This window comes from Coregonus clupeaformis, chromosome 12 (genome assembly GCF_020615455.1).
Source record: "Coregonus clupeaformis isolate EN_2021a chromosome 12, ASM2061545v1, whole genome shotgun sequence".
NCBI classification, from domain to species: Eukaryota; Metazoa; Chordata; class Actinopteri; order Salmoniformes; family Salmonidae; genus Coregonus; species Coregonus clupeaformis.
In genome coordinates, this window is record NC_059203.1 from 9,618,480 (window position 1) to 9,632,462 (window position 13,983).

The 13,983-nt window shown below is 41.1% G+C and overlaps 1 protein-coding gene across 7 annotated transcripts in view; it reads left to right on the forward strand.

Moving 5' to 3' along the window:
- Positions 1 to 13,983, forward strand: part of LOC121577751 (ankyrin repeat and SAM domain-containing protein 1A) — a 47,040-nt gene that overhangs the window by 15,329 nt on the left and 17,728 nt on the right. For 6 of the 7 annotated variants that reach the window (XM_041891614.2, XM_041891615.2, XM_041891617.2 and 3 more), the window contains exons 1-4: positions 6,862 to 8,158; positions 11,875 to 11,973; positions 12,253 to 12,399; positions 12,698 to 12,814. In XM_041891614.2, the coding sequence (XP_041747548.1) occupies positions 7,679 to 8,158; positions 11,875 to 11,973; positions 12,253 to 12,399; positions 12,698 to 12,814 (843 nt within the window). In that variant the 5' untranslated portion in view covers positions 6,862 to 7,678. Of the gene's footprint in view, positions 1 to 6,861; positions 8,159 to 11,874; positions 11,974 to 12,252; positions 12,400 to 12,697; positions 12,815 to 13,983 lie in introns of those variants that run through there. The other variant, XM_041891612.2, reaches the window with a different exon arrangement.

The following is a 13,983-nucleotide window of genomic DNA, read 5'->3' on the forward strand; positions in this document are numbered from 1 at the left end:
TACATGTAATACAGAAGCACTGAATAATCTAGACGCGAAACAAAAGGAGTTTGAGGAACTTATTCTGGAAAGATTGGGTTTCATCTATCAAAAAAACTGAGCAAATTGGATGGAGAACTGACAAAAAGTTTTTCCTAAACCTTCAATATAGAAACGCAACCAAAAAAAAAACTACTAAAAAAATTGTTACAAACGATGGACAAATCCTTATCTCACCAACAGAGATTTGGAATGAGGTAGTAAAATATTTTAAACAAATGTTCTCTTGTCAAGTTCCTTCAACCTCACTTGACAATGAGTTTTGTGATATCCTTCTCCCCCAAAATCAGGTTAAACTATCTGCAGCACAAAAAAGTTATTGTGAATGCTTAATTACACATGACGAGCTATGGTTGGCTATGACGAATTGATTCCTTTCAGACAGGAAACATCCCTGGTCTCGATGGCATTCCAATAGAGATATATCAAACTTTTTATGAACTACTGAAAGATCCATTAATATCATATTTTAATTACTCATATATAAATGGCAGACTGTCGGACACACAAAAAGAGGGGCAGATTTTTCTCCTACTGAAGCAGGAGCCAGGGGGGCTCTTGAAGGCCCCTCACCCTTCAATGTTGCGATGCAAAACTATTGGCAAAACGTATTGCTCATAGAATATAAAAGGTCTTACCGGTAATGTACAACAATTCATCACGATCAGACGGGATTCTTAAAAGGAAGATATATTGGAGACAACACAAGACAACTACTAGTAATAATGGAAAACTATGAATGTGCAGGGAAACCAGGTATAATCTTTATAGCAGATTTTGAGAAAGCCTTAAATACAGTATGTCTAGAATCTGTTTACAAGTGCCTGGATTTTTTCAACTTTGGAGAATCTTTAATAAAATGGGTAAAAGTAATGTACGACAATACTTTATTTAAAATAATAAATAACTGTTATGTCTCTGATAACTTTGAATTGTCAAGAGGCATAAAACAAGGTTGCCCTCTGTCACCATACCTATTTATTATGGCCATTGAACTGTTAGCTAATGATAACATTAAGGGGCTAAACATGTATGGATTAGAGACAAAAGTATCAATGTACGCCAATGATTCAAGTTTTCTCGAGTCCTCAATCTTCAACCTTGAAGGGCCTCATTGAGGACCTGGATAATTTCTCCAGTTTCTCTGGACTAAAACCCAATTATGATAAGTGTACTATATTAAGGATTGGGTCTTTAAAAGACACAAACTTTAAATTGCCATGTGGTCTCCCGATTAAATGGGCAGATGGTGATGTCGATATGCTTGGTGTACATATCCTGGAAAAGTTGCTCTAAATTGTGAAAAAATAGAATCTTGAAACCGTGGAGAGGGAAACACCTATCCATTTATGGAAAGATTACCCTGATTAATTCTTTAGTGATATCGCAGTTTACATATTTATTCATGTCTCTAACGACTCCAGGAGAGTCCTTTTCAAACCATGTGAGAAAAAAATATTTCACTTCATTTGGAATGGCAAACCAGATAAAGTTAAATGAGCATATTTATATAATGAAAAGGAGTTTTGAGGTTTAAAACTATTAAATATTAAGGCATTAAACCTCTCTCTTAAAGCCTCCATTGTACCAAAATTGTATCTAAATCCAAACTGGTTTTCTACTAAGAGAGGCCCATCCATTGTTTAATAGTGGGCTCTTTGCCTTTTAGCAGATTAAAACTTTACATTTTAGTTGGATTGACAATGCATCCATGTTTAAAGTATCCTCCTTTTTAAGTCATACAGAGTTGGGTACAATTTCAATTTCATCCTCCAGAAAAGGCAGATCTAATATTACAGATAATAATATGGCTAAACTACAATGTACTGATAGAAAAATATATATATATATTGGAAAAAAATGTACAAGAAGGGTATAATATTTATGAAGGACATTGTAAACAAGGACGGTAAAATTATGTCACACAAGCAACTAACAACAGCGTATGCAGGTGTAAGACAAAATGATAACCAACTCATCACGGCTCTGCCACAAAATTGGAAGAGACAATTACTTAAAGAAGAAATTAAAGAATAAGTATTTCTGCCACCCATTAAAAATCATAAATGTCTTAAAATGATGAGAATAAATCGAAAAATGTATCAGTTTCACTTAAAGTCAAAAGGTTTGACACCAATGTCGTATAAAATTCAAGTTAGTTGGGAACAGGTCTTTGATGTCCAAATACCTTGGCATCGGGTCTATGAACTGATATATAAAACAACAATTGATACATCAATCTGTTTGTTTCAATTTAAGCTATTATATAAAATACTTGCTACAAAAAGAATGCTCAATATATGGGGCATTGAACAGTCAGCCTTGTGCACACTCTGCCACGAGGAAACAGAATCAGTAGAGCATATTTTCTGGTACTGTCCATCGGTAGCTAGCTTTTGGAGTCAGGTCCAGGAATAGTTGTTATGCCATAATATCAGGGTTCAGATGGACCTGCAAATTGTATTCCTTAGGGGATCTGAAAAACCACGATCAGTCAATTGGAAATATCATTATACTCTTGGGTAAAGTATTTATTTTTAGGGAAATATCTGTTAAAAAAATTACAAATAGGGAGGTTCAGGACCATCGTAAGACCTCACAGTAAAATGGAGGGATGTATTGCAAAAGGAAATAGCAAAATGGCATTATACTGGGAAATATGTGTTAATCTGTGGACATCGGAGGGTTGGAGTTAAGATCACAATGAATAGTGGATTGGCCGCTGTGGGTGAAAATCCAGAACTTGCAAAAAAATGAAATTAGGAATATATGTATAAGTATTTAATTACATGTACCTTACATGTGAGCGAAAATAGCTGTAAGTAGCAGTAGAAGTATTGTTGTCCGTTAGTTTACTCCAATCAGGGTAGGGATGGTAGGGTAGGGGGGAAAATAGTATAAATAATCAAAATCAAAAGAAATAAGAGGGATTAAAAATGATGCAAACAATTAAATTGATAGAACCCACAATCTATCTGAAATATTAAAGCTGATCTACCCCCCAAAAAAAAATACTATAAAATAGAAAAATACATGAATGATAGGAAGATTTGTTTCCCCCATAAATCAAAACAATCCAATGTGTCATTAGTTATGTGTGCAACTTCTCTCATCTGTATGGGGTTTTTGTGGGGTGAAGTGTATTTCCACTTTTAAATAAATCTAATTTAAAACTCACTTGACTGTAATTTTTCCTGTGCCCTGTCTCAATAGTGGCTGAATTGATGCTCTGCTTCATCGAGTCTGTCCTTCAGGCTGCGCTCAGGGGGAAGCCAACTGGCAATGGCTCAATTTGTTTAGATTGCATTCCCAACTTGATATACGGTATCTCCATTGCGCAACAGTCTCTCTTAGATCCCTCTATAAGGCTATGTACTGCAGAAAATTATGGGTCATTTTCCTATGAGGATTTTTTTGTCAAACTCATATTGATAATGACACTCTTTTGGCTTAATGTTGCAATATGTTTTATAGGTGGGCTTAATGTACAGTATCTTATGAATTAATTTGCAGTAATAGCTAGCTACCCACTGCAGGCTCACTGTGCTGGGGTCTTTTTCATGACATCATTCAGCACAGCTGCCTCCCTCTGACGATGTGTGCCCATTACACTGAACAGGCCTCAGTCATAATCTCCATATATGGTCCTTGATACATAATGTATTATCATTAGTCATAACCACTGTCATGAAACTCACCAATTCAGTGTTTCCTCTCCTTCACTTTAACATATATATTTTATCCCAATTTGTTGAGGCCACTGGATATTAATTTACTATTATTTTTATACCTGAGGTTATTGTACTCTACGTAATGTGGCTGGAAAATACGGTAATTGATGTGTTTGTTGATGTAGACGGTGCTACTATACTAGTTCTGTATTTAAGTTTGTCATACAGAGGACTTAACAGGAGCCTGTCACAGATTTAGCTGAGTCATAGCTGTGCTGATTTTATCTCCTGATTGTACTCAGGCTTATTACTCCGTCGTTGGACCCCCGAGAGAGAGGGGGAGAGAATGAGGGAGGGAGAGAGAGAGAAGCCAAATTGTCACTCTTCTACCCTCCCTTATCCCACCATTGTAAAGGAGCTCCATTATCCCCCATTCCTTCCATCCCTCTCGCTCCCTCCCATTCCTTCCATCCCTCTCTCTCCATAGATCATATTTCCCAGGGATGGCCTGGAGCCAAGTTGTGCTAATTAATTCTAAACTATAAAAATGTTTTTATATGAGACTGCCTCTAGAAACATCCCTGCAATTCCATGTGGAATTTTGAATGCTTAAGCGTTGTGCTGTTTGCATTTGTGGTTCGAAAGTGCTTCAATTGTCTGTTGCAGGAGCATTGAGTAAATGAGCTTAAAAGGGAGCAGGGAGAGAGAGAGAGCTTTCCTAACAACACACAGGAGACATCCTGCAGCTCAGTTTGTGTACGCCATTCTTCTGACGTTCAAAGGAATAGAGTCCGTCTTCCGTTCCCATGAATTAATTCAACTCTGCAGCTCATTTTGGTAGAGTTGTTGATGTGTTGACAGGGAGCCAACATTCCTCTCACACTGATAAAGAGGCAGTGCTTCATCTAGGCAGTAGAGCATTTACCTCTCCCTAACTAGGTCTGTCTGGTTTCCCTCTGAGCCAAGTCTAAACCTAGGTAGCTTTCTCTTTCCCTATGCGAAAGCTCACTAGCCCAAACTGGATGTGAAGACCCATTTAGCAGGCTGAGATTGTGACCCAGTTCCCCCTAACAGTAACAGGAGCGATGGATTGACCCTCTGTCAGTCAGTAATTAGGCCCCGCTGGTCCCTGGGAGGGGTTGTCGTCCCAAATGAATGGCTGTAATTGGGTGGGGAGGGCTGGTATTTTATACAGGCTTTGTTTGAGTGATATAGTAAAGGAGCTGACATGGGTGACGCTTGGGGTGAAGGGAGAAAGGGGAGGGGTCTGACTGAAACATAATGAGTCTTCTCCAATCTTTCCTATTTTTCATTACCATCTTATCTCCCCCACATGCACATTTCATCACCTTCCCTATTCATCTTCTTCTGTGTGTCTCTTTTCTGTCTTCTCCTTTTCTCTCCCTCTCCCTTTCTCTCTCTATCTCAGGGTGTGTCTAATAGGAGGGCTGTCTGGTCTTGATTATGAATTATAAGTGTTAGCTCTTGCTCTTAGCTCGGATGTGTTGTCACAAAGACCTGACCTTTACCTGATCGTTAAGGCACAGCAACTAGGTTACAGCCGGACAATTACGTCAGGAGCTCACTCGATTGATCTCCTCCTCTGGCCAGCTGGCTGGGGATGTGATGTGTGAGGTGTTCACAGGCAGACTGAAAGCCTGCATAATTACTCTGTGCCTGCAGCTGTATCCAGATAACACCAGTGATGGACGCAGTAAGCAGCCCTGTGTAGGTGGGTGCTAATGCCTATTTGGATTTATGTCCATAGAAGTTTGTGTGCCCATTTGTATCATCCTGTTGCATTTCACTGTATGATTCCAGCAGTTATCTGACCTGTAAGCTTCACGCATCAACTGTTGTATTCTAAAAATAGTTTGTGATATGTGCTAACGTGACAACAGGAGTTAATGGAATGTGTCTCTCTTGTCATCTTGTAGCATGGGGGGTATTGAATGACAAGGACTTGAGAGTCACTATGTTTGACAGTATGAGAGTCACTCTGTTAAAGCACTGTGTCTGTGCGTGTGTGTCCGTGCGTGTGCGTGTGTGCGCAGGTGTGTGTGTGCATGTGTGAGTGAGAGCTGCACTGACTTTAATCAGTGTTGCCCCCTAGTCCTATCATCAAAGCGAAATGTAAATTAATTAAAGCTGCTAATAAGCTAGAGCTTGAAAATTGTCTTTGTTTTAATATCCCTTGTTAAGCACTGGGAAGCCTAGCTTTGAAATCACGGTCCATGTAGAATGGGAGAAGGGGAGAAACATACATACCATATTTATTCCATACAGAGGTCTGTGATCTAGGGTTCCCAGTGCTTGTTCCCTGCCTCTGATGGTGGTGTCCTTTCTGCACTAGCAAGATCAGAGTGCCTCTGTGCAATTCTAATCAGTGCAGAGGGTGGGAATAGAGAGAGACTGAATGGTAGAGGTAAAGTAGAGAGAGATAGACTATGTGGTAGAGGAAGAGGGAGAGGGAGAGGGAGGGTGAGAGAGGCTGTGAGCGAGAGGAAGAGAGAGGCTATGAGTAGAGGGAGAGGGGGGGGAGAGAGAGAGAGCGAGAGACTGTGAGGCAGAGAGAGAGGGAGGGTGATTGATATAGTGAGAGTGTGAGGCAGAGAGAGATAAAGGAAGGAACAGAGAGCTGATACGTGGAGCTGTACCCTGCTCCATCAGGCAACATACGGCAGCCCTGCAGTGCACTGAGACTATGTGAATGAGGGAATGTGATAGAGAGCAAGAAAGAGAGCAGAAGAGAGAGAGAGAGAGAGAGAGAGAGAGAGAGAGAGAGAGAGAGAGAGAGAGAGAGAGAGAGAGAGAGCAAGAGAGACAGGGTAAGATAAAGCTTGAGGGATTTGTCTGAATGGGAGAGGGGATGAGCATCAAGACTGCCTGTTGTGGATGCGGGAAGGACACGGTTGAGGCTGCTTTCTGGGCTCGTGAGTATCCAGCATCAGGACGTTATGCCCTGTGAGGGGAGCAGTGAGGGGAGCGTGTGAGCCGAGAGCAGCTTCTTTGTGACAGTACGTGCATCAGACAGGGGATGCAGCAAACCTCTGCCCAGAGCACAGGGGCTTCTGGAGCTAGCTGTACCCACAGCGGGGGAGAGCCAGGTGGGGTGGAGGGGGCTTATCGCATGGGGAGGGGGCAGGCTGAACCAAGGTGGTCCTGTGGAAATCTCAGCCAAGAGTCAAGAGGCTCACCTGCGCTCTGTTGGAGCTGAGCTTGGATTTACTGGTGTGAGATATGATAAGAACGTTCTCTGAATGAGCCAGTCTCCAGAGGAGAGTCTATTCGCTGGGAAGCACCAGGTTTACCACCAGGATCTCTGGGAACACCAAGGACATAGAGCCTCTTTTCACAGGCAAGCAGGCAGAATTTTATCAAGGGGCTGGTAATTGGATTCTGATTTGATTTCAGCAGTTTTTCATCAACAGTCAGGAGCCACAGGGGAGACCTGAGTTTTGGTGTATGAGATTGGACTCTCATTCCGTTTGTGGAGTAAGAAAATAATCATAGAGAGAATATCATGATCCAGATTACATTAAAACCTTACCTTATCATGGTTCTACCTTTATTCAATGAGCCACGTCAGAGCTCTCAGACAGGTTGTCCACTAAAGCCATGGGACTGAGACAGAGGTGACCAAGTGCTACAAAGTGTACTCTGTGGAGCTGTAATTTACTGTGGTTTACCATACCTTTGTGGAATATTATCTGTTTCAAGGATGATGATTATGATGATGGTTTAACCAGGATAAAGGACACCATGTGGAATGTGATATCCAGTAATATTGTATAACTTTGTATGGCATTGAAAGTTATTTTGTTTAGTGCTTCATATTACAGTGTACTGGAAATATTGACATATTTTTAGGCATAGGCAAAGTCACAAATGCTTTTTTGTAGTCACTGATGTACCTACCAAAGGGATCAATTTTCATTAATTTTTCAAGTAATTAGCTAAACATTTTGATGGAAGATGCCAGATTGGCTCAATCAATTGAACGTGGTGATCAATATTCAAAGGGTCTACATATCCAACTCTATCTCTACCCTTGCCTGACATTGACACTCACAGTAACAACGGTGGGTGTACAGTATATCACGGCGGGCTGGTTCCACCACTATATCTCCAGTGTAAGAGTAGCTGGGCCCCTCCTGCTCTGTGGGAGCTGCCCTCCCCCAGCCTGGACCCTGTCTCCTCTGCCCTGCTGGTGCTCCTGCACTCGGCTGTGCTGGCCGAGGATGATGTGGCAATGCCATGTCTCGTCCTCGGAGTGCCGCTGCTACCGGTTGAACGGCTTTTCCCTGCTGAAGCGCTTCCCTCTCTCGGCAGATGGGGCCTGCAGCAAAGCCCTGGACCAACCCGTGGGAGAGTGGCTGGAGCATGTGGGGCTGCCACAGTACGAGAGCAAGCTGCTGCTTAATGGCTTTGATGACCTGCGCTACATGGTGAGTCAACGTTTCTAAGATCTTTTCCACTTTCCATCGCTCTCCATCTCCTTTTCTCCCTCTTCCATTTCACTTTCTCCATCCATCTTATTCTCTCTCTCCCAGTTTCCATCTCCCTTCTATAGCTGCTCTTCACCTCTCCTTGTTATACAGTAGATGACCCCATACAGATTTATGTGTTTACGGTGAATCCCCTTTGAAGTGTATAAGCTGTCACCAATGGTAAGACGAATCACAACAAAACCTGTTAACATGCCATCTCATTTACGGTAAAATAATTTTTGCTGTAGTGACTTCATGCTGTAGTGACTTCGTCTATTGTGATTTCATGGTCAAGTTGTATACTGATTTTAAAAAAGGACATTTTTGTAGTCCTGAAAAATACATCTTTAACAGATGCCACTTCAGCCAGAAAAACTCAATTCAACCAGAATGTTACATCATTATGACATCCCTTGTGCTTCTTACAGATGTAGGATCTTAATTTGATCACTCTTTTGTTGCTGAGAATGTTCATGCTCAGCCGGAAATACAAACGTGTAGTGTATTTGAGTTTTAAAAAGGCTTCTAAAGTTTGTATTTTACACTCTGAAATGTCAGACTTGATTCACAAAAAATGGATCAATCCCTACCAAAAATGTCCATTCATTATAATCCACATAATAATTCAAAGTTCCTGTTGCTGCAGGATTATTTTCCTGCTGTAGAAAACTGGCTCAAATTAAGATCCTACATCTGTATGTCTCTTGTTTTTGAAAAGCATAGACAGATTAACTTGGCTGTGCTGTTTAAAAGTCTCTGGAATCATGTATTGCTGAAATCATTTAGCCGCAGCTCAAATTACTGTATGTTTTGAGTCAAACTAAAAGGGACTATCTTGTTCCTTTTAAGTTACATCACACAGATGTGTGTGTGTGTTACAACATTTGCAAATGAATGTACAAAACAACACTTACATTTCCACTGATTGCGCAACTCTGAAAAAGCTGTTGTAAATGGTGAATAACATGGTCTTTAAAGCAAACACACTAATTGATCTGACAACACAACTGCTTCAGTACTGTAGTCTACAGGAGGTTGCCATAGATGACAGATTGGTAAGGGGCAACTGACTGCACCTTTTAGAGAGGTCACATAGCCAATGGAAGAGGTCTGATATACTGAATATGGACTGGGAATAGCTAGTCAGTCTGCCCAGTGTTGTATCATCTATTGTACCAATACCATTAGGTGTTTGTGTTTAAGACATGCTCCGGAACTTTGGCGACTAGTAAGTATTTTTTAAGCCTCCTGCTTTGGGCTGGATGTGTCAATTTGTAGTTCATACATCATAATCTATGAGCAGAATTACTGTTTTACCTCAATTAGCCACGAAATCCCTAGTTTGAAAGTGACCGTTTACTAGAAGCTGTGTTGCGCCATTTTCCCTACATTTCCACGCACATGGGCCAGCCCCCTAGCAATTCAAGTTCCAGCCAATGAGGTTCAGCCCCTCGCTATTTGAGTAACAGCTAGCAAGATGCACACACAGCAGAGCGAGAGAAAGTGCAATGACGTGGTGCACATATCTGGACGTGATGTAGTACACCATTTCCGGGGACCGTAAGCTCTACTTTCAGAACTACTGGCAAAAAATTATACAAAAGTACCGGAGAATCTCTTTAATAAGGTAATAATAGGATGAGGATTAGGATCATGGGTCATTAGCATTGTGATGTTAATGTTAATCTCTTGACTAATGTGTCTGAGGTGTAGAAGCACCAAGCAGATAATTGATTAGCTCCCTGCAGGACAAATTACCCTCAGATACTTACAAGGACTTGAAGGTTGCTGTCTGAAAAGGTCAGAGCAGTCAGAGAGATGTTGTAAAGGTTCAGTGGTGTCCTATTGGACTGTCTGATCTGTTCATTTTTTTATTTGCTTGGTGGGCTGATTGTGGATCAGGAGAAGTGGTATGCTGGGTTTTGCCCCGCATCGTTTTTGTTGAATAGTTGAGATATTCTGTGAAACATTGTTCAACCCTATCATCAAATGAATCTATAAATCTCATAGAAATACAATGTCATGAAGCCCAGAGGAGCAAAGGTAATAGTGACTGTGCCAGAGATGCACATGAGTTGGTGAACAACTCAAAGACAAAGATGTCATCTTCATTAAGAAAATAGGAGAGAAATCTGAGTACCCTATTTTCCTGCTGACCCAAAAGGCAAGAGTGTCATAGAACCAATTCTTCAATACTGAGAAATCAGAGTTAGTCTACCCTTCCGACCTATCACTGTAGATACAGTAAGCCTACCACCAGAGAACACATGCCCACATTCACTCTGTAGTGTGCAGCTTTTGAGGGATCATAAATAATAATCTGCTGTGTCCCCATTTTCCTAATTTTTACAAGATGATAATTTTTGTTGTTGTTACTTTTATCCACCGATAAATGGGTCTCTCATGTCTCTCGTATGGCCTACCGTTCTGCCCTTATGGGTTTTTTGGTGCAAATAATAAAATACATGTTTTTAGAGCCTCCTCATTTCATGACACCTTTCTCCTTTGTGATGAGGGACTGTATGTATCACAGTTATGGTTATGTAATAAGCACTTATAGATATGGACAAAAATAGCTTTTCATTACTTAATCATATTTTCCTGATGAAGTATAAATGACAAGCTCCCGTGGGACCTCCTGGAACATCCAACAATCACTTCATTGGAAATATCTATTTCAGGCTATTCCTGACGTCAGACACTGAATTAGTTTGATCCTTGTTCTAGTGATAATCAGTGTGTAATTTCCTACTGTCCTCCCTTGTTACTGTAACTGCTGCATTGTGCTCCAGAAACAAGCAGTGATGCCATATTTAGAAAAGACTAGCTCCATTTTAACATTCTTGGCCAGGAAGAATCAATCTGCAGCAGTCCACTGGGAAAATGCTGAGCTCAACATTTTTAAGGGTCTCCTTATATCTTTATTCCTCCCTATAAACCCGATTAGATGATGAAGCATGTGCCACTTATGGAGAGTTATGTAAAACCAATGGTGAACATCTATTGTTGTCAATCATTACTGTAAAGGAAAATGGGAAATGTTAAGATGATTTTATTGTCTTCACCATTATATGCAGTGAAATGTTCATTCCTTGTCTATAACACCACAGCTGTTTGCATACGCATGTGCATACACGCGCATACACACACACACACACACACACACACACACACACACACACACACACACACACACACACACACACACACACACACACACACACACACACACACACAAACACACAGATGTGTAGTCCTATACATTTCCCTCTTAGCAAATGTAATGTCTCAATGCAACATTGCAGCTCAGAAGTAAAAGCTGCTGCAGTTTTGATTGCTTTTTCCTTGGTGGTGTTGCATTAAAATAGATTGATTACCTTTAACATGCACAATTTGACTCCAATGTCCTCTCACCGTGTCATTCTTGTTTGTCTGAGGACATAAATAAGTGTGTGTGTGTTCATTTGTGTTTCTGTGTATGTGTGTCTGTGTGTATTATTGATTGCATATAGGGACCAATAGAGTGTAGGAGATGTTGTAATGTCTATGTTAATAGTTAGCTTAAGTGATTTATACGTGTTTCTGTATACTGTGGACTTTGTGAAGTGTCTGCAGTTTGTCGTACTTGTGTAATTAATTTGTGCATGTGCGTGTGCATGTGCGTGTGTGCGTAGGGCAGTAACGTGATGGAGGACACGGACCTTAGAGATATGGGAATCACTGACCCTGGACACAGAAAGAAGATCATCCATGCAGCACGCAGCTTGCCCAAGGTACAGTAGTTATCATCAGTACATGGCACTGCCTGCAACCTTGTGCCTGGTTGACCATTCATTCCTGTCTAAGAAGCCATCTTGTGTACAGTAATTTCAATCATGATAATGACATGTATTGTAAAGTAGCTTTGATCTAGTCTGTAGCTATGGGTGGCAATAGCAATTATGTGAAAAAGCCCTTTGACATTGGGTATGGTTTAAAAAAGCTTGAAAGAAATTGTGAAATCCTGCTTTTATTTGAATGTAATTTGATCTCCTTTCTGTCCCTCTTTGTAGGTGAAAGCCCTTGGCTGTGATGGCAGCACCTCTCTCTCCACCTGGTTGGATGTGCTGGGCCTGCAGGAGTACCTGCCTAACTTCCTGTCCAGTGGCTACCGTACCTTGGACTGTGTGAAGAACCTATGGGAGCTGGAGATTGTCAACGTGAGGCCAATGTTTTGTTAGTGAATTATGGAGTGCCTCAGGGAGGAGACACCACTGTACTGAGCTTAAGGCAAAACAGATTTGAGCTGAATAATTGAGGAGAGTCCATTCTGTCTGCTTGCCAAGTGCCAGCATGGGTGTCAGACTCACTGTATACAGTCAGTGTGGGTGTATATCCATTCATATTTGTTGGTTTGTACTTGTTTGTCAATATTAGTGTCTGTGTTGTTCATATGAACATAGCACTATGTACGGTCTAGTAGTTACTGTTGTGTCTTATCTGTGCCTGTCTCTGCAGGTGTTGAAAATCGTCTCTCTGGGCCACAGGAAGAGGATCATAGCGTCTCTGGCAGAGCGGCCCTATGAGGAGGCCCCGACCAAATCACAGATCTCTCACCGTCTCTCACAGATCAGGGTTAGTAAGAGTCCTCAGTGTCTTACATTTTAACAATAATCACAGCTAGCACATTTGGTTCCTTGGAAGTTGTGGGAACGTACGTTTTTGGTTTCCCACTGGTTCTGGAAACGAAGCCATAAGTTTCCTGACCGGTAAAACTGAAGATTTCTGAGAACGGAAGCGAAAATGTTACCTGTTCTGGGAATGTTTTACTCTGGTTCCTTTAAAGTTTTTCTGGGAGGTTTTATTAAAGCTCTGAGAACTAAAATTATAGGTTATTTTGAGGTTTTTGAATAACTTCCTTAAAACTTTCACTGAATGTTTCAATAAGAGTTTTAATAACACTGCTAGCTTATTTAGTATTCACTTTTTTTTTTTTTTATCCAAGCACAGATAGGACACATGGAAATGCAAACACATTTCTTTTGAATTGTGTGACAGTATTAGTGAGCTTCGAACGTATAATCTTCTGTTCTCTATTCATGGAATTAGTCCACTGTGCCATCAGGATGGAGCTAGCATGCCATATTCTTTTGCACATAATGTGCATTCGGAAAATATTCAGACCCCTTGACTTTTTCCACATTTCGTTACGTTATAGCCTTATTATTAAATGGATTAAAAAAATGTTTTTACCCTCATCAATCTACACACAATACCCCATAATGACTAAGCAAAAACAAGTTTTTAGATTTTTTTGCAAATTTAAAATAAAATAAAAAACGGAAATATCACATTTTCATAAGTATTCAGACCCTTTACTCGGTACATTGTTGAAGCACCTTTGGCAGCGATTACAGCCTCGATTCTTCTTGGGTATGACGCTACAAGCTTGGCCCACCTGTATTTGGGGAGTTTCTCCCATTCTTCTCTGCAGATCCTCTCAAGCTCTGTCAGGTTGGATAGGGAGCGTCATTGCACAGCTATTTTCAGGTCTCTCCAGAGATGTTCAATCGGGTTCAAGTCCGGGCTCTGGCTGGGCCACTCAAGGACATTCAGAGACTTGTCCCGAAGCCACTCCTGTGTTGTCTTGGCTGTGTGCTTAGGGTCATTGTCCTGTTGGAAGTTGAACCTTCGCCACAGTCTGAGGTCCTGAGCGCTCTGGAGCAGGTTTTCATCAAGGATCTCTCTGTACATTGCTCCGTTCATCTTTCCCTCAATCCTGACTAGTCTCCCTGCCGCTGAAA